Below are 27,666 nucleotides of genomic sequence, written 5' to 3'. Positions count from 1 at the left end.
CTTGGGCCTAGAGTCCTTGGGACTGTGTGTCCCTCATGCCCTCTGCAGCTGCCTCATGTCCTGTGGTAGCCTCCTTCCTGCCTCTGCCCGACCCCACACACCAGCTGTGGTGTCTCCCTTCTGCCTGGACCCTCACTTGGGGAAATCCTCTCTCACTTGGAGAAATTCCTGAGGCTCAGCCAGCTCAGACCTCTCTTACTTCTGACAGTCTGAGTGTGCCTGATCCTCTTTGCACCCCACCATGCCAGGACTCCATAGCCCCTGGTTCCCTCTACACTATCCTCTTTGAGGGTAGGGCGTGGATTAGCGAATCTTCAAGAGATGCTTGCTGACTGTGTGGGTGTGCATTCAACTTGTCTGGGACTGGCTTCCTGAAAGAGCCATTTCCAAGCCTTCTGGGCTGGCCTGATAACATCCCCCTGCCCTGTTAGAGTCATTTCCTGCCCTGCTGGGCCCTGGGGACAGGCCAGACCAACTCCAAGATGGCTTTCAAGTTACCTTCTCTCTTATTAAACAAGGCTTTTTGAGGGGAAGTGTCTGTGTGCGTGCGCCTGTGTAAACCAGTATGTTTCTCTGTTCTGCCAGTGCAGAGCAAGTATTGTCTTCTGTTCCCACATTTTACTCTCTCATCTTGTCTTTCCAGCCTCTGCACTGTGTGTGAACATGGGGAGGAGGCTTTGGCATGAAGCCTGGTCTCCGAACTACCAAGATTTTCCCAGAGTATTATTTCTGCCAATTTCTTTGAGCTCTTTAATTTTTGACTAATGGCACCTTTGCCTTTCAGTCAAGATCCAAATAGCAGGTCCTTGGAACTGGGTCATAATTTGAGCAAAGATACTAGAGGGGGAACAGCGGAGGGCCGGAGGTAGAAACAGGAAGGCTTGGTCTCTGGCAACAGTCATGTCCCAGCCATGTGCCAGGCACCCTGGGGAAGAGCTGAGTGTCCAGAGGCTAAGGTACTTGGTTAGGTCCTCTCCGTGAAAGGAAGATCCATGGATGATCTGCTCGTTTCAGAGATATTTACAGAGCACAGGCTATGTGCCGACTCCTGGAGATGGGGCATGAATGTGAGAGGGACAAGGTGGAGGTCAGAGCCAAGGGGGTAAGGTACAAGGATTTTCGCTTTCACTTTGCATGAGAGGGGAGCCACTGGAAGGTTATGAGAAGCAGGGTGACATGACCTTGTCTTCTCCATCCTGCTGCTCCACAGCAGCCCTACCCTGATGACACCCAGTTCTCTGCCTGCTCCTGTGTGCTGCTGAGAAGACAAATGTCATGGATCGTTTGCGCTTGATGACCAGTGACCTCAGAGGCACTGCCACCCTTCAGGAATGTTCGTATCCCTGCTTTCACATACTCTTTCCCCTTCTTAGGTCTTTTCTTGGAATTCCATGCTGTCTCTCCTAGGTCCTGAGCTGGTATGAACTTTACTGAGGACACAGAAGCTGTTACGAAAGCCCCTTGTTTCCTACCACCAAGTGTGCCTGCTCTCCTGCCTGTCACTGCGGAGCCTCCAGCCCCTTCACCTGTGCTCAGAATCTCTCTGTTCATGCCTCCTCAGGACTTCAGGCTGCTGTCATTTCTCCTGTCTTCTGGATCAATTCCTTGTCTCTTTCCTAGGTCATTCCCTCCAGGATTCACAGACACCCTAGACTCTCCTATCAAAACCTTCCCTAAGCCCACATCCCTGTGACTTACTGCCTGCCTCTCTGCTCTGTCTCAGCAAAGCCTCTTCAAAGAACCATTGTCTCCTCGGCCTGCTCCTTTGAGCTGGTACCCCCCCACCCCACCCCAGACTTCCCATGTCAAGGTCGCCCTGTCCTGTTGCCAAATCCAACGGTTCTGTTTGTGTTCTTATCTTCCTTCATATTCCAGCTGCCTTTAACCCACTTGGCCACTCTGTCTTTCCGGAAACTTCTAATCTGTTTCTGTAACAAACACAGTCCTGGTTTCTTTAACTGGGTCCTTCTACTCACTCTCTTCCAGCTTTGATGCCAAACTCCATCCACCAACTTGACTGTCTACTTGGGTATCAGATGTTATTTAAGTTAGAACAGAACTCTTGGTTTTGTTTCTGCTCGCCTCACTAAATGGCAAGATCCAGTCTAGTGTGCCACCTCAAAGCTAAAAGAATTTCTCTTTAATCCCTCTCCATTCCTCATCCCTCTTGCATTTGTTTCCCATCACTGCTGTAACTAATAGTAATTACACATTTATTGGCTTAAAATAATGCAGATGTGTTCTCTGGTAGTTCTGGAGGTCAGAAGTTGGAAATGGGGCTCATTGGTCTAAACTCAAGTGTCCACAGCTCTGTCTTCCTTCTGGAGGCTCTCGGGGAGAATCCGTGCCCTTGTCTTTCCCGGCCTCCACAGCTCCCACGTTCCTTGGCTCTCGGCCCCTCCTCCATCTGTGAAGCCCGCAGTTTAGCTTCCTCTGTGACTGTACATGGTTGTACCACATGTCCTCCGACCCTGACCCGCCTACTTCCCCCTTCCAAGCACCCCGGCATGCCCACCCACATAATCTAGGATCATCCTGTCTCAAGGTCTGTAACTTAATCACACCCCCAAAGTCCCTTCTGCCTTGTAACGTGGCAGGTTTATGCCACTCACAGGTTCCAGCGAGTTGGACACAGTCATCTCAGGGGTGTCGGGGGTATTCTGCTTGCCACATCTCCAGTCCAACCCGTTAGTAAGTCTTGTTTATCTTACTAGAAATTGTGTCCTCCCTCTGCCCGTCTCTTCCTTTCCGCACTCTTTCTTTCTCACTTCTGCCCCCTTGTCCCAGTGTCTGTCATCCCCCGGCGGACTCCTGCAGTGACCCTCCGACCATCCCTGCCATTGCCTCTTCCTCTTCAGCCCGGAGTTCATTCTCCATACAGTGGATGGAGGGGTCTTTGCACACCTCAACCGGATCCCTTCACCCCTGCTTGCACACTCCCAGCCCCTTCCAGAGGCTTCCAGGTGCGCTTCGCAGGAAAGCCACCCTGCGGACCACAGCCTGTGAGCGTGTTCATGGCTGCCCTTAGCCGCCCTCTGACTGCCTTGATCCGTCCCCGCTGCCGCAGCCACACGGCCCTCTTGCTGTTCCTCAAATGTGCCAGCTGTGTTCCCACCCCAGGGTGCTCTTCCCTCAGATCTTTGCATGGCTGACTCTGTCTCGTCATGCAGGTCTCAAACTCAGACTCCTGGGAGACTCTGGCTCTGATCTGATCCCGCAGCCTCAAGTAGCCACCTGGTCACTCCCTGCCACGTCCCCGTTTTAACTCTCCGCTGATCTCGTACCACTAGCTGGCCTTTTTCTGGTTTGTCTCCCCTTCTGGAATATAAGCAGCACAAGGGCAGAGATCTCTCTTTCTCCTTCAGTGCTGTCCGTGCCAGATGCTGGCTGGTGTGTGACTGTGAGGAGCATGGGGCGCTCGCGCTGAGGGAGCAGGAGGTCTCCTCCAAGGTGACCCTGAAATGCATCTCATGCGATGCCTGGATTTTGGCAGGAGAAGGGAGGGAGGTACATTGTGTCCAGGCACCCTCAGGTGAGACAGATTGCCACGGCCTCGGAAGGATGCGGAGGGTCTGGAGAGTGTGCACATGGGAGGCTGGTGGCCCAGGGAGGGCGGGTGACAGGTTCTCAGTCATAACCACAGACTCAGACCTCCTCCCCCGGCTCTGAGATGATGGGCCAGGTTTGTCAACCCCCGTGGGAGACCAGACAAGGCATTCCGGAGTCAGAGCTCACTCCAACACAGGCTGTCTTCTTTTCCTTTTAAATATTAAATTAACTACTTAATGTTTTGTGCAGGTAAGGAATGCACACAGTACTAAAAATCAAATAATACAAGAGGGAAAAGTAACTTCCTTCCTACGTCTCCTCTGTGTCCTCCTGCTCCTTTCCACGGACATAGCCACTCTTAGGACTTCCTGGAGGGTCCTTTCAGTAATGTTCAGCATATCTGGAGCTTCATTAGAAAGCATGTTGTTGGTTTTTTTTTTTTTTTTTTTTCTTTTTACACCCAATGTTAACATACCACACACTGTATTTTGTATCTCTGTGACATTGTTACCTATTGCTGTGTGATAAACCATCCCAACTTCAGTGTCTTAAAACAGCCACCTTTTATTATTTGTCATGATTCTGGGCTTGCTGTGGTTCGCTCACGCGTCTGCAGCCAGCTGCGGGGCGGCTCCGTGACCTGGCTGCCCTTGGCTGGCTTGCTCACGTGCGGGGCCTGGCTGAGACGACTCTGCTGTGTCCCCCTTGGCCTTTCTTAGATCCAGGCCAGCGTGGCCATGGGCTCAAGGCGGCCACAGAGAAGCAAGCAGGAAGCAGAGGGAGAAGTCCGTTTCCCAGCTTCTGTGTGTGTCAGATGTGCTACTGTCCGATCAGTCAGAGCAAGTCACATGGCTGAGCCCAGGGTCAGGGTGAGCGGCCACAGAGCTCGTGGATTCAGGGAGGTGTGAAGGCCTGGAGCGGTGTGCATAGTCCGGCTACCACGGGGCTGCAGGTAGACCCATTTCTTTCGTGTAATGGACACACTGTGTCCCATCATGTGAGGTGAGGCATAATTCATTTCACAGGTCCCCAGGGAGGACGGTACGGGTGTGTTCTGTCCTTTGCTCTTAGCAGTAGGGCTGTACATCCCTGTACAGACATCCCTGGGGGTACCATCGGTGCTGGAGAGTGCTTGTGTGTAGGGAGACGTTCCTGAAACTGGGCTTTCTGGGTCACATGGTCTGGGTACATAAATCACGTTATCGACGTTGCCCTCTGTGGACACTCAACACCGACGATGCTCCTACAAGCACTGCCCCAATAGCGTCTGTGTTTCTGTCACTACTTCGCGGGAAAGGGGATGACAGGCACTGCGAGTGCTGAGGGACCTGGGACTTACAAGAAGTGGCTAAGTGAGGGGATGACATTCACAGAGGTCCTGCTGAGACCAAGAGACGGAGAAGCTGGCTGTCCCTGCTGGGTGGCAGAGGAGACGCCGAAGAACCGGCCCCTGCTTGAGTGGGGCTTTGTTTTTCCTCTTGGATCACGGCCATGGCAGGAATGGTTTGAATAGACCGAAATGCTTCTCGATTGACAAATCCCAGTTGTTGAGATTTGGGTCTTTGGTTTTGTTTTGTTTTAGTATTGGTATCAAGTATTCCCTGGAATAGAGTAGAAACCCTAAGCTTTTTCTTCCTCATCTGATCAGATCTCTCGGTGTCAGTGGTTTATCCCATGAGGAAGAAGCCTGGGAGGAAGGGGCGGTCACCTCAAGTGGCAAAGACCACAGCTCCCGGCCCTTCCTCAGGGGGATCAGGGAGGCCGCAGCCGCCTGGGCATGGAGCTGGGCCAGCTTGGGGACTGTCTGTTTGGAGATGAAGCATGGCACCAGAGTGCCCTGCCGGGGCTGATTCCCCATATTCTTCTCAGTGACGGTCCCCAGGAGTAGTCTCTTTTCAGCTTCAGGCTTTAGCTCTATGTAAGTTCCTGGACAGCTGGTTACTGCAGCCTCATTTAAACCCTGAAAAATGCTTGAGGAAAATGTGGAACGAGCCCTGGGCACCCCCGAGTCCCTCCTCATTCCTGTCTCCTGAGAGTCCTAGCAGGTGGAGCAGGAAAGGGACATAGGAATGGCCTGCTCAGCCCCACAGCAAAAGGATGAAGTGCCTTGACTGGGGTCACACGGCTGGTTAGGAGGGAAGCTGAGCCCCTTTTCTGGAAGCTGATGTCCTCATGCTGGGGTGACAGGCAGGGAGACAGCCTGGGTTCAAAATCCCAGCTCCGGGATGTGCTGGCTCTGTGACCTTTGGCACATTGCTTCCCCTCTTGTGCCTGGTTCCCCATCTGTGAGATGGAGGGGCTGACAGGTCCTAGTGATGTTGGGAGGACTAACAGGATTGTGAAGATGGCTAGGCCACTGCACGGCATTTAGTAAGAGCCCAGCATGGCTTGTCTAGTAATAAATGTTGCAAACATTCTTATCTTCCTACTGAACTGCATGCCTCCTGAGCACAAGGGTTGTGTCTCACAGTGCTTTCTGACCTCATTAGATCCAACATACCCGTTCTGGGAAATACCAAGTCCAAAATGAATGGCAGGAACAGGAACTCATATCGCTTCAGCACCTGCTTTGTACTCTCTGTATTACATACATTATGTCTTCGCCTCACAGTAGCCAGGTGAGGAAACAGAGGCTCAGAGAGGTTAACTAATTTGGCCATCGCCACACAGCTAACAAGCAGAGGAGCTGGTATTAAGCCTGGGGCTGCCTGAGGCCAGAGCTCTGTCCCCTGTGTGTAATCTTGGGCTTTTGCATTCTGGAAAGTACATGCCTGGCCCCACTTTGCAGTCCTGCCTCACCCTCTGCAGTGTGGAATGCCTGGATGTGCCCTGCTCTGTGCCTGATGAGTGTGAGCAGGCAAATGAGTGGGGGGGGAGATACTTAGATTTAAGTCTTTCATGAGGCAGAATCCTAATCTAAGGGCTCCCTGCTCCTGTGGGGCAGCTGGAAACTCTCAAGGCAAATCCCAGAGCTCACCTTGTTTGCTACCTGCTTCTCAGGGATCATTTTTCTCTGTGGTCCCACGTCCAGTGTCGTGAGAATTTTTTTTCATATATTGTCTTGCGTTTTTGGTTGTTTTATCCAGGAGGGTAAATTTGTTCCATCTTGGCTGAAAGCATAAGTTCTATTTTTATCTTTTTATCCTCTTTTATTTCACATTTAATTCTTTAATCCAACTGGAATTAATTTTCTTGTATGCCCGAGGCGCCTTTTTTCCCCTTGTACGTCACTGTCCTAGCATGCAAGCACACACACTATGGGCAGTAACAGCTGGCTAGGTGACCTCTGTTTCTTTCGTCACTTGTGGACTCTGAATTCCTCAACGAGAGCAGTGGAGCGTTGGTCTGGCTGCTGAAGACGACCTCGTGAGGACGGAGCCTTGCAGTCCCTGTATGATTTCTCTGGCCTGAGTTCATTGGATGTTTTTCCGATCTTTAGCCTCCTGGTTGAGAGAGTGAGTGGTAGGGAAGTCACCTTTTTTAAGGAGAGCAAAGAAAACGTTGTTTGCTTGGAAGATTCACTGGATCCTGAAAATGTTTAAATTGCACAAATGATTTTACAGCCAGCATGCTAATTTCCAGTTGGACTGTAAGCTCTTCCTCAGAGTGCACAGCTCCTTCCAGACCTGAGGAGCTGATCCTTGCCTGCCTGGCAGGAAACTCCCAACTATGGCCATCTCCCTCTCTCTGCCCTTCATGGTTCAGCTCTAACAAATGACTTGGAGTTCCCCAAACATCTAGGCCATGTCGTGCCTTTGCATATTCTGTTTTTGCTGCTTGAAAGACCGTTCCCCACCTTTTCCATCTTGTAAACATGTACCTGTAACATTTTGGTGAAGGCTTTGTCTCCTTCTCCACCACCCAGGACTACCATCTCCAGCAGAGCCACAGCATGAGGGGTGGTGCTGAGGGACTGGAACTCGCATGAGGCAAGGGGCTGTGTCTCCGCATTCTGTGCAAAGCCTCTTCCTCTCAGCTGAGCCTTTCCCAGCAACCCCCTGCCCCCGTTGTTCTGATAGAGCTGGGCGCTCTGCACATCTTAGCAGTAAGACTCTGGTATGTGCCCCCAGTCTCAGGAGATCAAGAAACAAAAAGTCGGTAAATCCTACAAAGCACCAAGGTGGTAGTTTTATACTTCTCTTTGTATGTAGTCCTTTGTTTAAATATTTCTGCAAGCCGGTGAAACAGGAGAGGTGACGTCAGGGGTGTTCTACCAAAGGCCTCAGTTGGTTTCTGTGAGATTCCTTCCAGACATGAGGGACCCTGGGAATGAGTATTGACTGGTAAGGTATTCTCAGGTAGCAGTTCTCAACTTAAAGCCTGTTTGGTGGTGGGGAGCTCTAGCTAGGATAACAGTCTGGCCACTGTAACTAAGGTCAGAGGAACAGTGACTAAAGCAAGAGCAAGGTAGAAGTCAGTGTTTCTCTCTAGTGTGATAATTGATCATAAGCAGTTCTGGGCTGAGTGGCAGCTCCAGGGTGTTGGAGACCAAGGCTCCTAATGTTGTGACGCTCTGGGATCCTCAGTAGATGGCTTCCATCTTGAGGACCAGAATGGAGGCTCCATTTTCCACCAGCTCTAGACTCATTCCAGCTAATGGGGTAGGGTGAAGAGGAACTGGAGGGTAGGCGCATTCCCTGGGAGGGCCCAGCAGAGAAGCTGCATGCAGAACTTCTGCTCACATCACACTGGCCATAACTTAGTCGTGTGACAGCCTGCACCTCCCAGGGAGCCTGGGAAGTAGTCTTTACGTTGGCAGCTCTGTGCCCTGATAAAACTCAGGGACTCTAATAATAAAGGAAGAAGAAGAGAACGAATATTTGGGGGACAACTGACAGATTGTGCCACAGGCAGGACCAGGCCTAACACAGGAGGGTATGGGTCAAGTGCCTTGGCCTATCATTGAGTTAATTCACCATTTATTGAGTGCTGACTCTGTGCCAGACATTGTGCTGTGCTCTGAGACCAAAAAGTAACACACAGACTCTTCCTTCAGGGTCTCATTACAGTCTTGAAGGGGCAAACAGATACGTAAACGTCCAGGTTGGGGTGCTCGAGGTTCCTGGGGCAGCTGGGGCTGGCTTGGGATAGGGCATGTGGGGGGCGGGGTTGATGAACAGCACGGGAAGATTAATAGGTCTTTATCAAGTAATGGCGGTTGGTGTTCTCAGCTTTCCGAGTCGTCCCAAAGATAGGGAGGAAGTTCACGGGGCCTCTGTGTGGAGGACTGCCTGTGGAAACTGCCAGGACCTGTTTAATGTGGGGATGGGGCTGAGCGGGCAGAAGGGAACCGTTAGTCCCATGTTCTGCTCCCCACTTGAGTCTCCATTCTTGTCTTCTCCCTCGCCCACACCCTCTTCTCTGGCCACTTGGTCCAGTGTGCTTTTGCCTTCCTACTTCTCTTATGCCCTGCTGTTCCCTCAGCCTGGTTTGCCCTTCCTTCCTGTTTGCCAGTCCAGACCCTACTCATCCTGGGAGGTCTAGTTGAGAGGTGTGGCAGGCCAGGCCACAGCATTTCCCTCGCTGAGAACTCATTAGCTCTCATTCAGTCTTGCTATGGTCATCGTATTTATCGTTCCCGTTTCATAAATGGAGGCCGATGCTTCAGGAGGGTAAGCGATGTGCCCCTGGTCCCACAGCTAGAAAGAGGTGGCAGGCAGCAGAGAGCCTGATCTGCTGTGATCTCTGCTTGTTGGCCTGGGGATTCTGCTTGGAACAGCCATTTCCAGCTGCAAGGTCAGAGGAGTCTGCCGCAAGGAGATCATTGGAGTGGGGGGTAGTGATGGAGGATAATGGGAGATAGGAATCTTCAGCTCAGATGTTCAGAGGGGCTTTCTTAGAATTGTCCCCCAAAACACTGAGGCTAAATTCTAGGACCATGGACACAGTGTGACAAACTGAGATTTATACCTACGACTCTGAATCTCATGTTATTTTATTTTTTGGAAATTTAAAATATACAGAAAAGAAAACAAATGTATACTAATAGTCTCACCACTCAGAAATAACCACCATTAATGTCCCTTCGGCTCAGGTCATGATCTCAGGGTCCTGGGATCGAGTCCCGCATCGGGCTCTCTGCTCAGCGGGGAGCCTGCTTCCTCCTCTCTCTCTCTTCCTGCCTCTCTGCCTACTTGTGATCTCTCTCTGTCAAATAAATAAATAAAATCTTTAAAAAAAAAAAGAAGTTTTTATTACTTATTCCTAAGTAATACTCATTCTAGACATCTTTTTAGGGAAACAGAATAAAGATAAACAGGCATACTTTTATAAATGGTGATCACATTCCCATCCAATATCACAGCCATTAGTCACGGGTAGCTGCTGACCACTTGAAATATGGCTGGTTCGAATTGAAATGTGTCATAAGTGCAAAGTACACTAAGTCAGCTCTGAGCCCAACATGGGGCTCGAACTCATGACCCCGAGATCAAGAGTCACATGCTCTGAGCCAGATAGGCACCCCTAGATTTGGAAAACTTAATATAAAAAGGAATATAAAACATGTTGATAATTTAAAAATATAGATTGCCTGTTCAACTAGCAATATTTTGCATATATTGAGTTAAATAAAAGATATTATCAAAATTAATTTCACTTGTTTCTTTTTCCTTTTTTAACATAGCTGCTGCAACTTTTAAAATAACATGTGGTTTCCATCCATATCTGTTGGGCAGCAGCTGTTTTAAAAATAAAGTATCAGTAAGTACTAATGGGAAGAAGGAAATAAAAAGTGAATCTAAGGGAATTGTTGAGCTCTAGGTAAATGTGTCACCGTGTGGCATGGTTTCCTGCAAGAGTGCAGTGAAGTTGATCGGAGTCATGTTTTTCTCTTTAAGCATGTATTACCATGTTTTGTTTTTTTTTTTTTTTTAAAGATTTTATTTATTTATTTGGCAGAGAGAGATCACAAGTAGACAGAGAGGCAGGCAGAGAGAGAGAGAGGGAAGCAGGCTCCCTGCTGAGCAGAGAGCCCGATGCGGGACTCGATCCCAGGACCCTGAGATCATGACCTGAGCCGAAGGCAGCGGCTTAACCCACTGAGCCACCCAGGCGCCCAGCATGTATTACCATGTTTTAAAGCACTTCCCAATTTTGATGCACTTTCACTTCTGCATTGGGTTGGTTTATAGCAAGCGGTCCTGTTCTGTTCCGAAACTATCTCTTGTAGGCATTTAGTGTTTTGTATGTAAATGCTCTGATCCCCACGGTTAGGCCTTTGCCGACACATCCTTCATCCCTGGATTTCTTTCTTAGCTGCCTTTCATTCTAAGGAAGGGCTCCTGCTTCTGGGAGGAGGCTGCCTGCGGCTCTCGCACCTGACTGGTGTTGGGGCCCGCTCCAGGCCCGTTGGCTTACGCTGTGTGTCCCTGTGTCATCGCTTCATTGTCTTCTGCTGTAGGATGCTGCTGTAGGTCTGGCCAGAACCTCCCCTCATGTTAAAGGCAATTTGCTTTTCCTTCTTGGACAACCAAGGGAATTTTTGAGTTCGGTAGCTTAACTCAGCCCTGGTTTGCTGTGGCTTGGCCAATCCCAGGACCCTGGGTCTCATCTCTAAGAGACTATTTTGGGCTTCCCTGTACACAGAGACACTGCTGAGAACTTTAGATTTGGCAGATTTGGGTCACTGGCCAGAGGACTGGGAAGGTTCTCCTTATAGCTTGCAGCCTTCAGTGCACCTACCACTCAGAATCTCAGTGGGTGCTCCATGACTCTTTCTGGAGTTAATTTTAGATTACCTGAATAATAGGCAAATCTGTTCTCCTTTTGGGACTGCAGTGTTAAAGATAAAACTAAAGGCCATTTTGGTCCCTAACTCCAGTTGGGGTCCCCCCCCAAATTTGCAGCCCAGTGGTAGTAGCTACACTACGTAGCTGCCTTTTACACTGTGCTTATATTTTAATACAATTAGGTCCTGTCCCAAATAGGTCAAGTTCAGGCAGGTGTATGAATTGTTCTGGGTTTATTCAGAATGTCTAGATGTGCGGATTCCCAAGAGCTACTTCTGGAGTGAGCTCTTCATTCTAATTAACAAGCCGACACAGACAGTAACAAAATTGCAATTCTAAGTAGAGTACTCTTAGGGGTAAAACCTTCACGGAGAGGTTCCTAGTTGTCAGTGTCTGTATAGCTTTGAGTTTTAGGCAGAAACAGACCGTACATGCACGTCATTTTGACACAAACTTGTTTTAAGAATCTGACTGTACGAGACATTGCTCCAGCTCACATCCATTTGTGAGAACACAAAAGAGCTAGATTTCCCTGCGTCAGTGTTTGAGAAAATACATAGTATTGTTTTATACAGATCCTGCTGAAAAATAACGTCAGACAGCTGTGTTTTCCTACTGAACTTGCACTCTCGCTATATTAATATGTCTCTAGTCTTTCTAGATCCAGTAAATGTGTGACAAAGGAATGAGCTATCCCCTGTCTGCGTACAAATTCTGGAACATTCTTATGTATAAACGGAATTCACTGTAAGCTGGTGCCCACTTGGACTCCCTCTAAGGCTATGAAGTTCCAGAAGGGCCTTGCTGAGGATACATAGCAAGGGCGTGGTAGTCCCAAAGTCCTTGGGGGAGCTTCCCAACACACAGACCATTCCTGGCTCCCATTTAGCTTCTCACCTGGTTCTTTGTAGATGACATGGCAGAGCTCCTCCTTGGGGAGTCGAAGCTGGAGCAGTCCCTGAAGGAGCACCCCCTGCGGCAGGGGGCCAGTCCCCGAGGCCCCAGGCCCCAGCTGACTGAGGTCCGCAAGCACCTGACCGCCGCCCTGGACCGTGGGAACCTAAAGGTACTGTGGGTGTCTGAGCTGAGGGAGGGCAGTGGGGTGCTGCGAGCCTCCCTGGGGCAGTGAGCTGTCAGGAAGGACGGCTCGTGACGGACCGGGCAGTGTTGGGAGCGCACAAGCGCGCTGCCACGGCGAGGCTCCTCAGAAGCAGGCCTGCTCATCCTGCGTGTGTCCACCACCTTCTGGGGGCTTCCAGCTCACTGGGGGCTCTCTGCTGAGTCTTCAGAGACTCATTATTCTGAAAAATCTTCTCCAGGCGCTTGGAAGGGAGCTGTTCTATAGGACCCAGAGCTCAACCTGACGCCCGGCCCACTCTAGGAAGGGGAGAAGTTAGTCAGGAGGGCCATTTACCTCTCGATTCCTGCCTCAAATATGCAGCTCCTGAGCATCCCCAGGCCGCTGTGGCCCGGAACGCTGTGGGCTCCTCCTGGCCTGTCCCCGCCGCCTGAGCCATGGCCCTAACCCCAAGGCCCAGGAGACCTTAAGTGCTACCCTCCTGCTCCTCCCCGGCCCTGTCTTCCTATCTCTAGATTCAGCTTTCCCTCTCACCACATATTCCTTTCTTGCTTCCTTTGAATCTCCTTTCCTCTCCATTTCTCTCCCCCTGACCCCGCCACCTCCCTCACCCAGGAGCTCACTTCCTGGGCTCCGGACTCTTCCCCTCCCTGAAGGCCGAGACCTGTTCTTCTGCCCTTCTGAGGTCATGCTCCTCACCCCTGCGCCTGCCTGCTCCCAGCCCCAGGCCCATCAGTGTCCTCAGCTGCCCTCCTGCTGTTGTGCAACCCTCACCGTTATCTCGTCTCCAGAACTTTCTTATCCTCCCATACTGAAACTCTGTGCACGAGCCTCCCTGCCCCCCGGCAACCCCCGTTTCCTCCCTGCCCCCCGGCAACCCCCCGTTTACTTTCTGTCTCTGTGATTCTGACTGCTCCAGGTCCCTCAGATAAGCAGAATTGTAGAGCATTTGTCTCTTTATGACTGGTTTAGTTCATTAATGTAACATCCTCAAGGCTCATCCCTGTTGTAAGTGTATGTTAGCATTCCCTTCCTTTTTAAGGCTGAGTAATACTGCACTATAGGTTTATACTGGATTTTGTTTATCCCTCAGTGGGCCCTGAGGTTACTTCTGCCTTTTGGGACTTTGATAACGCTGCTATAATGCAAACTTTATTGATTTATTTACTTTAGAGGGTGGGGAGAGAGAAAAGAGGGGGAGAGGGAGAATCTTAAGCAGCCTCCATGCCCAGTGCAGAGCCTGATGTGGGGCTTGAACTCCCAACTCTGAGATCATGACCTGAGCTGAAATCTAGAGTTGGCACCCAACCCACTGAGTCACCAACGTGCCCCGAATAATGCTGCTATGCATGTGGGTTCACAATATCTCTTCCAGATCTGCTTTCAGTTCTTTTGGGCATATACTCAAAAGTGGAATTGCTGAATCATGTGGTAATTCTGTGTTTAATTTTTTAAGGAGCCTCCATACTGTTTTCCATAGCAGCTGCGCCATTTTACATTCTCCCCAACACGAGTTCTACTTTCACCACATGCTTGCCAGCATTTTAAATTTTCTGTTCTTTGGTATTGTTTGGGTTTTGGATAGTAGCCATCTTATTAGTTTTGGGGTGAGAGCTCACTGTGGTTTTACTTTGCATTTCCCTGATGATCAGGGATGTTGAACATCTTTTTGTGTGCTTATTGGCCATTTGTATGTCTTCGGAGAAAAATCTATTCAGGTGCTTTGCCCGTTTGTTTGTTATTTGGGTTGGGCTTTTTTTTTTTTTTTTTTTTTCTGTTGTTCTGTTTTATCTCTTTGCTTTTAATCTTGATGATTTCTCTTTCCTTTTTCTTCGCTTCCCATCTCAGAACCTACTTCTTTGGGCTTTATTCTCATGTTTGTGTACATTCCCTGCCCCTCTCCCCCACGAAAAGCCACGTTTCCTTAGCTTACTTTTTGTATCTGTTTTGGAAGCTTGTGCCTATTCTCAAATTGCTGTGTGACCCCAAGGAGATGTCCTTCCTCCTTGACATCTGGTCACCTCCTTGGCCATGGAGTATTTGGGGGCCTGGGCAACATTTGTGTAAGTGTTAGTATTTGTCACTTATGTGGTTACAGGCTTCTGGAAATGCAGGCAGAAAGCCTCCTTTCTGAAAGGCCTTTGTGTGTGTCTGTCTCCACGGGACACATTTCTAGGCCCCTCAGGGGCTTGAGAGCATCAGTTAATTTTTTTATTTTATTTTTAAAAAGATTTTATTTATTTATTTTAGAGATATTGTGAGTGAGGGTGGAGGGAAGAGTAGAAGGAGAGGGAAAGGGACAAGCAGACTCCATGCTGAGCACAGAGCCTGATGCAGGGCTCCATCTCACAACCCCAAGATCATGACCTGAGCTGAAATCAAGAGTCAGACGTGGGGTGCCTGGGTGGCTCAATGGCTTAAATCTCTGCCTTCGGCTCAGGTCATGGTCTCAGGGTCCTGGGATCAAGCCCCGCATTGGGCTCTTTGCTCAGCAGGGTGCCTGCTTCCTCCTCTCTCTCTCTCTCTGCCTGCCCCTCTGCCTACTTGTGATCTCTGTCAAATAAATAAATAAAATCTTAAAGAAAAAAAAGAGTCGGACAGTTAATTGACTGAGCCACCCAGGCGCCCCACACATCCCTTCAACATAGGAAGGCCAGTTTACTAAGGGCTTGGTAAATTTAAGTAAATTGGGCCTTTAGAACACATGATCTCCCTTTCCCTATTTCTTTCAAAGGGCCATGCCATACTTCTCTTCAGAGTCATTTTGTGATACTGGTTGGTCCTCATCAGTGAAAAAGGGTAGAGGGACAGTGGACACGTGGGCTTTGCTTCCTAGACTCAAGCATCCATTCAAGAGGCCAGAGGGTGTGGCTGTGTGCTAGGGGAGAAAGGTTGAGGACCATGCTCCAGGCCTGGCATCTGGCTAGTTTCTTTCTGCCCTCCAGATCCCTGACTTCATTGTGAAAATTAACCTTCTGGTTTACCAGGTGCTGGTGGTTTTTGCTCTCCACCCAGTGTAGTAGTAAGAACATGGAATTTCAAGTTAGAATTCCCGAGTTTTGTGTTCCAGTTCTAGATATGTAAGCTGTGTGATTTAGCGAAGTTACTTACCCTCTCTGAGCTTCACATTTCTCATCTATAAGCATAGGTAGCTCAGGATTGTGTTAAGGCTCAGATGTGGAAGCTCTTTCACAACTTCGCAACACCAGAGACTTGTTTACTGCAATTTTGTTGGTTCTACCTAGAGTTTTTTCTCCTGTGGTGGCCATTTTTTAGCTTCCTCTACCCTATAGAGAATGTTCCAAAGTCGCCCAGCTTTCACATGGGTGTGTCGCCCAATAGCTGTCTAATGTGAAGCTTGTTCTCTGTTTGACCTAAATCAGTGCATCTCCTGGTGGGGTGCTTGCCCAAGCCCAGTGCAGACAAGGTGCCCACAAAATACACATGGACTGAGGCAGGAAGGACCAGAACAAGATAGCAGTGTGGTGGGGCAGAAGGAGCCCAACCTGGGAGTCAGGAGACCTGCTTCTGAGTCAAGTCAAGAAAACCGTGTCTTTCATGGGCACAGCAGCATAAGCACTGTGCTGGGGCCAGTCTATGCCCTCTGCAGCAAGTGGCCTTTATGTGAGGTCACCAATAACACTTGCTCAGCAAGTCTCTCTCAGTGTCCACTCTGTGCCTTTGCACTTGGAATTTTGTTCAGACTCTTGCATCTTTTCCATCCAGCCTTGTAGTTTACTCTTTTTAAAATAAAAACATAAATAGAAACTTAAAAATTGTTTTTAAGTTGCATTAAACATCTTTTTCTTTGGGTAACCAAAAATATCTAATGCAAGCTTTGTCATCATAACCATCTTTAAGTGTACAGTTCAGTGGCATTAAGTACATCCACATTGTTGGGCAGCCGTGGCCACTGTCCATCACCAGATTGTGCCCAGTCAACACTAACTGCTGCTCCCCTCCCCCTTCCTTTTGCTTTTAAGCCAGTGGTCCCAGTGCTGGAAGGCTCAATTAAGGTAGGAAGGAAGATGCAGCCTTGTCTGCCAGGAAGCCTTTTCTCTGGGTAGAGAACCCCTGTGGTGGGTCTTTTTTCATAACTCTTTTTCTCTTAAGTCTGGTTTGATTTCTCTGTTTGCAAATATAATTCTAATTTCTTGCATTTTAATTTATTTCTCTCTCTCGGGCCACTCAAAACCCTCTTTTTCGGTTCCTTTCAGGGCGCCTGGCTGGCTTAGTCAGACCATGCCACTCTTAATCTCGGAGTCATGAGTTCAAGCCCCACGCTGGGCATGGAACCTACTTAAAAAAATAATAATAATAATACAATTTAATTTAACTTAAAATACCCCTTTTGCTCCCTTCACTCCCTTTGCCCATTTTACCCTCTTGTCAATGTTACCTATTGCCCCTGCCCCGTTTCAAGAACTACCTTATGACTTCACTTATATGTGGAATCTAAAAAAAACAAAACAAATGAATAAACAGGCAAACAAAAAGCAGAAACAGACCCATAAATACAGAGAACAAAGTGATGGTTGCCAGAGGGGAGGGAGTTGAGGCCTGGTCACAACAGGTGAAGGGGAGCAGGAGATAGAGTTATGGAATGAGCGTGTCCTGGGAATAAAAGGGGCAGCACAGGGAATATAGTCAGTGGTATCATAACAGCCTTGTAAGATGTAAGGTGACAGATATAAGGTGACAGATGGTAGCTGCACTTGTGGCGAGCATAGCATAGCTTATGGAGTTGTCCAGTCACTATGTCGTACACCTGAAAAATATGTAACATTGTGTGTCAACTACACTCAAAAAGAAAGAAAGAAAGAAATGCCCGGAAGCTGGCTATCCTGGCGGACAGCCGCTTTGCCATGCTCTGGCTGGCTAGCTGGCATTGCCCACCCCATCATGGTTATAGGGTACAGAGCAGTGCGGCTTCCTGGCATGCTCCTATAAGCGGGAAAATCTAGCCTTACATAGCTTGGGTTCCAAGGAACTGCGAGAGGCTGAGAAATCTGTTTCCTTATATAGCAGGCTGGGCTGTCTCCTATTTTCCTGCTGATGAGTGCTGGCCAGGGCGAAGGGCAGAGGATGAGGCTGGGGGGTATGGACTAGGGAAGCCAACCTCTCCTGCCTGGAGAGGAATGAGGACCCATCAGAGGACTGCTAGAGCTTGCAGCCTCCCAGGGCAGAGGGGACCAAGGCTCAGTCCCCTGAATGAGCAAGAATGGCTCAGTGGGAAAGGTTAGACCCTGGAAAGAAAGCAAGTCCTGGGTTTTGCACCAATTTAGAAAACCTCTCTCTTTGGGTTATTTGGGTTATAGTCTTGTGGCATAGCCCTAGTGCAGCAGGCAGGATGCACCAGGTTGTCCTTTTTTGAGACAGGTATTTGTGTGTCTTGTTCATAAAATGTCCCTTCCGTTCTTGGCCCATCACAGCCAAGAACACGGGCCTGTGGGGAGCCTCAGTGTTCTCTTTTGTTTTGGTTTATGGCAGCTTTCTTGAAGTAGAGCTCATATGCCATGTAATTCACCCATTTAGAATGTGTGGTTCAGTGGTTTTTAGTATAGTCACAGACCCGTGCAGTCCTTACCCAATTTTAGAGGATTTTCATCACCCCCAAAATAAACCTTGGTTTTTTAAAAAATTATTTATTTATTTAAAATTTATTTATTTAAAATAAAGCCATTAGCAGTCACCTGCCATTCCCCCCACCCTCCAGCCCTAGGCACACACACTAATCTACTTTCTGCCACCATAGCTTTGACTGCTCGGGCCATTTCATGTCCATGAAAGCAGACATGTTGTGATTGGCTTTTTCACCTGCCAAGGTGTTTCCAAGGGTCATCCCTGTTGTAAGCGTGGGGCAATGTTTCCTTCCACACTGTGGCTGAGTTATACTCCTCTGTGAGGCCAGACCACATTTTCCTTATCCATTCCCTCGTCAGTGGGCATTCGGGTTGTTGCCCGTCCCAGGGCCATGGTGAACAGTTTTGCTGTGAACCTTTGTATGCGTGATTTCGTGTGGAGAGCCCCAAGGCTCTGTGGCAGCAGGTGGCGGGTCCCCGAGGGAGCATTACTCATAGCATTGTAGGAAAATGTTTTTCTCTCTCCTTTTCCTTCTAGTCAGAGTTCCTACAAGAATCCAATCTGATCATGGCCAAGTTGAATTATGTGGAAGGAGATTATAAGGAGGCTCTCAACATCTATGCCCGGGTGGGCCTCGATGACCTGCCGCTGACAGCCGTCCCTCCCTACAGGCTGCGCATGATTGCGGAAGCCTACGCTACCAAAGGTGAGCCCACGCCTTCCCTCCTGGGTGGCTGTCCCCCAGGGCCATGCTGCATGGAGCCCACAGGCCGACCCTATGCCCTGGCTCAGCACCTCCCAGCAAGGCTTTGGGGTTGGGCCCACAGCACATCGTATGGTGTGGGCTCTGCCACACATCATTCCCTCAGACCTTCAGTTCCTCAGCAGAATTCCAGTGAAGTGTTCTGATAATTAATATGCAATGAAAGCAGGATTTTTCTTTTCTATAATTAAGATACTGCCCAGAACAGGCCAGGATTCTTGTTGTATGGCCCCTTCGCGATGTGGCTGACCAGTGTTATTCATTAATGCTGCCTCTGGGCCAAGTGAAGAAAGGTGGATTGGTCCCTGCGAATGGCAGTCACCGTAGCAGCCAGTGATCTGGTGTTCAGTTGTGTGCCTGGGGGCTCTGGGCCTGGAAGGAAGCGTAAAGGTCAGCCTGGTTGCCCAGGAGGAGCGTGCAATCCCACGTGAGAGGATAGTCCCACAGAGAGGAAGACGACAGACGCAGGACACACACATTGTTTGACCTTTCCAAGCTGCCACTTCCTCATCTGTGAAATGGGTATAATCACATTCACTTCATAGATTTATTCTAAAGGTTCAGTCAAATAACGTATGTAAAGCACTGACCACGCTACCTGGCGCATACTAGAGTGTTTATCAAATGATATTTTAAAATATCAGCCCCAAACAAGACAGCAGATGGTAAAAGTCAGGCATGGCTAATAGCTTTTTAGAGGTGAGAGGGGTCACACAGGCTGGCAGGGCAGGAAGGCTTCCTGGAGGAGGAGGAGGTTTTGAATATGAATTTAAAGGCCACCTGAAGAAAGGGAGCATCTGAAGCAGTTTTGCTCCCTCCTGCCACCTACTGTCCAAACCATGCATTGGGACTGACTGTGGCTGGCACAGAGGCCAGGGCCCTGGGCATTCGTGTGCTGTGGGCTGTCTGACTGGGTTGTCCTGCGCAATGGTGAACAAAGACCCAGCCCGAGGCACACTTCAGAGGTTTGTGTCAGGGGTGACATATTCAACCAGTTCCCTGGGGAACCTCGAGTTCTGCCAGGTTCGTCTAATTAATCTTCTGAACCTCCCTGCGGCCCGGGGAAAGACGCTGTCATTCTTGGCGGAACGCACTGGCGCTTTGGCGGGCACAGTCCCCTGAGGCTGCTGGAGGGGTCCTGGGGGCTCTGCAGGCTGTGCTGGGCTGTGTGCCACCTTCCTGCTGCCTGCTTCCTCACCTCACATGACTTGGGCTTATGGGAGTTTGTGTGTGATTTGGGGCCAGAAACAATATCCTGCAAGGAGAGCAAAGCTTTATAGGGCAGTCGCTGGGCACCCGGGGCCCGGTGGGCTGTTGCCGGGAGTGTTTTGCTAGTTGCGGAGGGGGGTGGCTCTGGGACCCACTTCGCAGCAAGAGCTTGGGCCCTCACATCAGCTCTAAGATGGACTGGCCCCAGCAGCCCTTTGTAGGCAGCATAGCCCTCTCAGTCTCATGGCTGCAAGTGGCCAAGGAGGCCGGGAGACGTGGTTGCTGGGGCTGGGCCCCCTTCATACGTGGCTAGCAGTGGGCCCCCAGCCATGGTGCTGAGGCACTTGGGACACGATGGCTGTCTTCCGGGATTCCTGGTCCTGGCTGGCTTCCGTGGGCTCATACAGTGTCACACACATACAGGAGAGGGAAGGGTTGCTTGTGCCAGAGGAAGTGGCTCTCAGCCCAGGGGGGCCCCAGCCCCAAGAGCTGATGCCGGCCAGGGGAGAGGTGGTGCGGAGTGGTGGCTCTGAGCACCAGAGCTTAGCCGTCTGCCTGCTCCATTGCCCACCGCCACCACGTACTGGCCCTGGGCCTCGGTTTCTCTGTCTGTCCTGCTCTCCTTGGGTTGTCCTGCGGATTCCACAAGCTTCTATGTTTTGAAGGCCCAGCACATAGTGAACATGATCTAAATATTAGCATAAAAGCTGAGTGTTTGATGGGGCACCATAAGAAGTGACTTATAATAGCCAAAATACTATTTGTGCAGATGCCCAAAGACAGGCCAGCTCTCTGAGGAGTTCAAGAGGCTCTTGGTTCTAATTCTGTGTAGTAGCACTCTTTGGTTCCTCTTTCTTCTTCAAGTTCCTTGAGAACTTTCCACTGGAGACTGTGGACAAACATTCAGTGAATGCCATTGTACTCCGTCTTGAGCCACAAGCCTGCCGGTGCCTGAGGGAGGGTTGGTGTCGTCAGCTCAGCATTTCCAGCGCTTTTGAAATAGCTGCTGACATTGCCAAATTGAGACCATCCTGTTAAAAATGTGGCTTCCTGGCTTCTTCAGGAAGAAGGGAAGGGCAAGCCCGGGCTGGAGCTGAGTGCAGCTGCCCCCAGGATGTGCATCCAGCCTGCACCTCTTCCCCGGCCACCACAGTCTCCTGAGGTCTGACCGGACCAAGGTTTTCAGCCAGAGCCTGGGAGTATTACTCCCACATCCGCGCTTCCAGCCATGGCTGCGAGCTCTTCCCCTGGCCAGCTAATGGTAGCCTTGGCTTATTGGGAATCCGCAGCCAACGTCATTCCTTATCAGTTAGAGCTTCACTGTCTCTGAAATCCTCCAAACCTGTAATTTACAGACAAAGGAGATGAGACTGGTCGAGGTTAGTGGAATGCCCACTAGGTGCCCTCTATTTGGATATCTTAGCCAGTCTTCACCACCACCCTAGGAGGTGGCCTCTATTATTCTTTCCAATTTTACAGTTGAGAAGACCAAGAGACAGGCAGTTTAAATAAGCTGTCCAGGGTCCTGAAGCCAGGAAGTGGTTGAGGCAGGACTCGAGGCAGAGCCCACGCTCTCCTAGTAAGAGGCAGAAGGGGCCTCTGTCTAAAGCCCATGTTCTTAACCATTCTGCTCTGTTGGCATGTGGATCAGAGCATGCTTGGGCTAGGGGAGGTTTCTTCATATGGAAAACATTCAGCTCGCTGGAGGATACTCTTGATTTGCACGTAGACCCCTCTTGGCAGCCTCACCTTCGTTTTTCTTCCACCATCATTCCTGCTCCTTGCCCAGATTTCTTCCTGTAAATTCTGTACCTCCAGCTCACGTGTCCTGTCTTCTCTGACAGCCTCTGGGACTCACCTGTTCAGAGTTGGTCAGATTCACTGCTCACTAGATCAGTAGGTGACATGAGAATCGTACTAGCATCAGTTGTCCCGGTATCAGCCGCCCCTGCCGGTCTGTGAGTTCCTCTAAAGGAGGAGCTGTTTGTTTTGTTTGTTTGCCATCCTCACAGCTCAGTGCAGGACTTGGCATGTAATCAGTGCTCAGTTATGGAGTGGAATTTGTACAGGTTCCCTTGGTGGCATTTTTACTGAGATGCCCATCATGTCATTCAGGTGATCCGGGCACCTTCACTCCTAGCCTGGCATGGTGAGATGCACTTTCTTTGTAGGTGACATACGGGGCATATTTCGATGATTCAGAGTCCTTCCCTGCCAATTACATGCAATATCTTAGTGAGCATGCCGACGTCACACTGTAACAGAGCCCGATACGGACTTCTTTCTGAAAGGTTGTACATTTCAGTTCGTTACCATGATCAGGGACTTCCGAAGTGGATCTCAGCTCCCCCCACGATCCCCTCAACTCCTTCCTTCCGTCTTGTAAATCTAAGCAGACAAACAGAGAGTGGGAATCGAAATGGAGAAGTTCTTTAGCTTCTGGTAGTGCTGGTTTAATCAAGTGAGGAGACATCTTTGCTCTGGGATACAGATTGAAGTAGCAAATGAAATCTCCAGGACACCAAGTGGCCACAGATGTTCTTTTCAAAAGTGGGAAGGCTGGGGAATAGTGGACACATGGCCGCCATCTATTTTGGGACTTAGATCTGCTGGACATGGGGTGACTTTCCGCAGATAGGCCAGTGGGAGCTAGAAGTGGCTTGCCTTCCCAGATATGGCCTTTATGAACAGCCTTGGTATATATGTTCTTGTCTCACAGAGACCAAAAACTCACTGGCTCCAATATAAGGGAGTCCTGGCACCAACCAGCTGGTCACAGCTGGTGGGGCAGCTGCGTTCTCGAAGGTTCTTATTTCTCCCCATCCACTAGGGTGCCATCCTCATCTGTGTGATTGAAGCTGGCATGCTGGCTTGCTGCATCTCATGGAAAGGGGGGGTAGAGGGAGACATCTGGGGTGAGCAGAAGAAGTGCATGTTGGTTCTGCTGACAGCCCACTGGAGAGAGGTAACTCTAGCACCATACATAGCCACCAGGAGCCTGGGAAAAACAAGACTGGGGTCTCACGTAAGCCTCTGATTAGACATGTCCAGTAGAGCTCGGTCTCTCAGCCAGCTGACATCCGTAGAAGGGGGCAGGGAGGAGGAAGTAGCCTGCATTCAGGTGAATGAAGGGGACGTGGAGGACCTGAGGCTCTGGTGCCCAAGAGGAGGGAAATTATGAACCTGGAAACAGTGGCCTGGTATTAAGCTTCCTTTTTAGATCAGACGGTAGGATACAGAGAAGGGCTGATGGCAGAGGGTCACCGGGGCCTTCCCAATCATCCCTTATACGAACACTTTCTTTTTCAAAACACTGGGGGCACTGTGCCCGAAAGGCGAAGGGACTTGCCCGATGACGCCCACCAAGCTGCAGGCAAGGCCAGGAGGGGGTAGGAAACCTTCCTGTCAAACTGCATGACCTCTGTGCCAGGTAGAGAAGGCGGCACGGTGTTGGGGAGCTCCGTGGAGCCTCCCATTTTTTCTCTTCCTCCTTTGCTCCCAGGTTTGAAATTATGCCTTTGATGTCTTGGTTAAGAGCCTGGGGTTTTGGAGCCAGACTGCCCAGGTTTGATCTCTAGCTTTGTCACTTATTAGCTATAAGATCTTGGGCAAGTGACTTTTACCTCCCTGGGACTCGGGTTTTTCATCTGTAAAACAGAGGTAATAGGAGTCTCTACATTATAGCGTGATTGTAGGGAGTGAGGGGGTGAAATTCTTAGCACTGTGCCTGGCGAAGCAACAAAATTTAGCTCCTTTTGTTCCTGGGCACGACCCCCAAATGGATAGACTTCTTTGGGAGCCCCAGGTAACATCCAATTCCAGGGGAGAGGGGAAAGTTGCCTTATATATCTGCCTTGTCTGGCAGAGGGTGTGGTCCCAGGAGTGGACCCAGGAATGGTACGTTGAGAGGGAATTCTTTAGAGGCAGAGCAAGCAGAGACTGAGGTCCGGAGTGCCACTTGGGGAGGAAGTGGTATGGATGGTTGGAGGATGGTCAGCACCCAGTGGCCGGGGGCAGATGGAGAGGTTTGCTCAAGGAGGGGGCCCAAGATCCACTCCCTCTGTGCTTTGCCAGTCCTGCCAGAGGCAGACCCAGAAGGTCAGAGGTCTTTGGAATTGGGCCCATGTTCACGGTTTTTTCACAAAAGGCTATTCACAGTGGAATGGACGGTTGATTTGAGTAGTTGTCCTGTAAGAGGTGAAAGCCATTCAGAATCCTCAGACAGCTGTCTTCATAAGAAGCATGCTAAACCCAGTGCCCCTAAGAGGGGAGACTCTTATGAGTCTCAGTTGGACTGCCCTCCCTGGCCAGAGGCTGCGGGCCGATCCTAACGACACCCCCTTCTCTGGAGTCTGCAGAGCTCATGGACCTCTTGCTCTTCCCAGAAGCACAGGTGCGATGAAGGATAGTGTTCGGATTACATAATGACCTCCCCTTGGAAAATGTTCCAGCTTCTTTTGCCTGCCTCATGTAAAGCTGGCCCGGGGCTCTGTATGGACGGCCCGCTGTGAGAAGCTGAGCATCCCGTCTCATGACATGGTGTCAGGAAGGAATGAAGACACCCCACTTCTGCAGTGGGAAGGGTGAAGGGGCAAAGGAACTCGCAAGGGAGGCTTTTCAGAAGTGCTGCCTTTTCCCCAAAGCTGATGAGCACTAGTGTTTAAACAGAGATCCCAGCTCCAAAAGGCTTGGATCCCAGCCTTGTTCTCCCCAGCTTGAAACTGAGTGTCTTCACCCACTCACGGACTTCAGCTTACCGTAAGTAGTTAGACCGGGACACTTAACAGGTTTACCGACAGGTGTTTTCGGAAGATGCTCCTGGGGCTCCTCGCTGTCTCCGGGGGGCCTCCCACCAGAGCAAGCTTCAGATACATCAGTACAAGGGACGCAGTCCCTCGATGAGGGGCTTCTATCATGCATAACCCGTGTGTTTGTTCCCTGTACCCTGCCGGTCCTCGGCATCTGGGTGCTATGGGAAAAGGCTTGGAACAAGTTGAGTTGGAAATTCTTCAGATCGTGGGTGGTTATGACTTACGATCTGTCGTCTTCCCTAAAGACTTCCATGCACGTAGACCACAGAAGAAGCATCCCTCTCTAATCAGGGGTTCCCTCTGTCAAGTAGAAAAGAAAAGACAATGAAGGCGTGTCTGCTCTATTCCCTTCAGAGGCTGATTCTAACAGTCCTGAATGTCAAGGTGAGGCCAGACCCCCGAGACGTGAGGGATGCGTTTCCTACGAGGATGCTTGACTTTCCTGCTTCAAAGCTTATTTTTTTTCATCCTGGGATATTGGTTCCCAGGAGCAGCCCCAGTTTGCCCCAGGAAAGTGGAAGCGTATTTACTAGGGAGTGCTCGGGCTGTCACTGATGTGGGCTCTGTCCGTGGAGAGGTTGGTGTGCTGGTCCCAAGGGGACCCTGGGTGTGGAGGGCTGGCAGCAGGCTGGTCAGGCTCTGCCAGTGCCGAAGGCCACTGTGGGTCACATTCACACATAGGGCCCCCCGCCCTCTCCAGACCGGGGTGGGGGGCGCAGAGGAGCTGTCTTCTGAACCAGTTGGCTTCAGGCACCGACATGGTGACCAGGGCTTGGCTCTCCAGCTGGCCTACACATAGAGGCAGAAGCTGCTGGGGAGTGTTGGGGAGGGGGTGGCGAGGCATGGCTGAGAGGGGGTGAGCCCGCTTTTGTGCCTGGTAGGAGAGGGTGTCACTAGAGAGATGCGACAGTCGCTGGGGACCCCGGAGTAGGGAGGGCATGGCCCAGGGGCATGTGTCCATGTCTTCTGGCCTGCCCAGGCCCAGCCAGCTGCTCGGCAGCGGTGGTACCCGAGTGATGTGGTCACAGAAAGGGAGGAGGCCTTGCGGACCCAGTTCCATCCTCCAGGGCTTCATGGTGGGGGGGCCAGAGCCCCCGTGCTGGGGCTGTGTCGGGGCAGGAATAGGGTTAGTATATGGGGAGTTGAGGTCCCGAGCCCAGCTGAAGACCATTTTGAAGTTCTGCCCAGTTCCGTGGGTTAGGGCCCTCTGCGTTACTGGTGAAAGAAAACCCCACCTAGTCTGACTTCAGTGGCAGCTGGATTCAGGGCTCAAAGGTGGGTTCTTTCTCCCCATTCCTCGGCCTGCTATAATCCGTGTCAGTTCCCCTTTCAGGCTCCACGCGGCTGGCAGGAGCAGCCCCAGATCCTTGATTCTCTTAACCTGGGCCACCTCCTCACTGTGTCTCAGTGGCCTTGGTGGATCACATTCTCACCTGTGATCTAGCTCCAGTGGCCAGCCTCGTGCCCCAGGATTGGCTTCTGTGTGGCCTGAAGGCTGTGATGCAGGGGCGTGGTCCCACCAAGAGAATCAGAGGGAGGGTCCATGACAGATGTCCACAACTCAGCTCTTCTGAATAGGAGCCCTCTCGTCAAAGCCGCCCAGGACCCTGTGTGCCCTTCTCCTTGGAGGCGGTCCTTCCAGGGGAGAAGGAGAAGGGATGGTTGGGGAGGAGCCTGGTGACCGTCCGTGGACTGGACTGGTGATTCCTCGAGACCAGACCTCATCAGGTGGGTCCGTGCTGAAGGGATAGGGCCTTTTAGAGAAGAGTAGTCTCCAGGGCTGGAGGGCCCGTGGGGCGGGCGGAAAGGCTTCCCTGTTCTGGCTTGGGGATGGCGCCAGAGCTGGGCAGTGAGAACTGTACCAAGTCCAGCCTTAGGCCTGGACTGAAGTCTTTCTAACAGTGATGGCCATCTCTGGGCTCGGCCACCCCAAGGTCGAGGTTCCAGGGGGTTAGCGTAGATCCCGCCCTGCCCAGAGCCACGTGTGGTGCTTGCGGATTGACCTGTATGAGGACGGCGCCTCATTCTGGCAACTGCCCCATGCGTAGCGATTAGCGTTCCCTGGGAGGAGCTGAGAGGCTGAACTTCGAGGTGAGGAGGGACTCACATCAAGGCCTGTGGCCTCCGAATCTCTGCTCTGTCTGCTTTGTTGACCTGCCTTTCAGCTGAGCACAAACGCTCATTTGGAGTGGGGGTGCTGTTGACAAGGGTCTGGTGTCAGATAAGCTGTGAGCCCTTGTTTCCGCTCTGTGATCTTAAGCCATTTGATCTAAGTCTCTAAGTCTCGCTTTTCTTATCTGCCAAATGGGGATAATGCTCAGATGAGAGTACTAAGAAAGCTGAATAAGACAAAATGGGAAAGTGCTTTGAAATCTATAAATCTGAGCTCAGCAGCAGGGGATTTGTGTAGTCCGTCCTCATGCACACCTGCATTTGGGAGCAGCCGATGGCTGTGATGGTCTCACTGTCCCTTCGGCCTCCCCCACCAATCCTGTCTAGAATACTCCTTTCCTTGGGCAGACAGCAGGGCTTCTAGCTTTCACTGGGGTTGATCGAGTGCCCCTTCCCCTATAATTTTATCTTATTGTTCTTGATAGAGACAACATATGTGTGCATTATATAAAAATCAGAAATACAGACCGGTCAAAAAGAACATAAAAATATCCGTCACCTGGTCTACCCAGAGCCAAAATTCTGTTAACATTTTAGTGCATTTACTTTTAGATCTCTATAATTATCATGAGTGATTTTTTTTTTATAAAAATGAGATTATACCACATACACTGCTTCATGACCTGCTTTTTCCACTTCGCTATAGATCATAAACACTTTTAGCAGCTGTACAGCATTTCATTATATGGATAAGCTATAATATATTTAACTAAAAAGCTTCTATTTTTGGACAAGGAGGTTGTTTTCAGCTTTTTACAGTTATAAGTAAAG

The 27,666-nt window shown here is 50.3% G+C and overlaps 1 protein-coding gene across 2 annotated transcripts in view; it reads left to right on the top strand.

The window, feature by feature from the left end:
- Nucleotides 1-27,666, top strand: part of TTC7B (tetratricopeptide repeat domain 7B) — a 247,564-nt gene that overhangs the window by 10,581 nt on the left and 209,317 nt on the right. For both annotated transcript variants that reach the window (XM_044230241.1, XM_044230240.1), the window contains exons 2-3: nucleotides 12,191-12,345; nucleotides 18,478-18,646. In XM_044230241.1, coding sequence (XP_044086176.1) covers nucleotides 12,191-12,345; nucleotides 18,478-18,646 — 324 coding nt within the window. The remainder of the gene's footprint in view (nucleotides 1-12,190; nucleotides 12,346-18,477; nucleotides 18,647-27,666) is intronic.

This window comes from Neovison vison, chromosome 13, assembly GCF_020171115.1.
Source record: "Neovison vison isolate M4711 chromosome 13, ASM_NN_V1, whole genome shotgun sequence".
Taxonomy (NCBI): domain Eukaryota; kingdom Metazoa; phylum Chordata; class Mammalia; order Carnivora; family Mustelidae; genus Neogale; species Neogale vison.
This window is presented reverse-complemented; position numbering and strand designations above follow the sequence as displayed.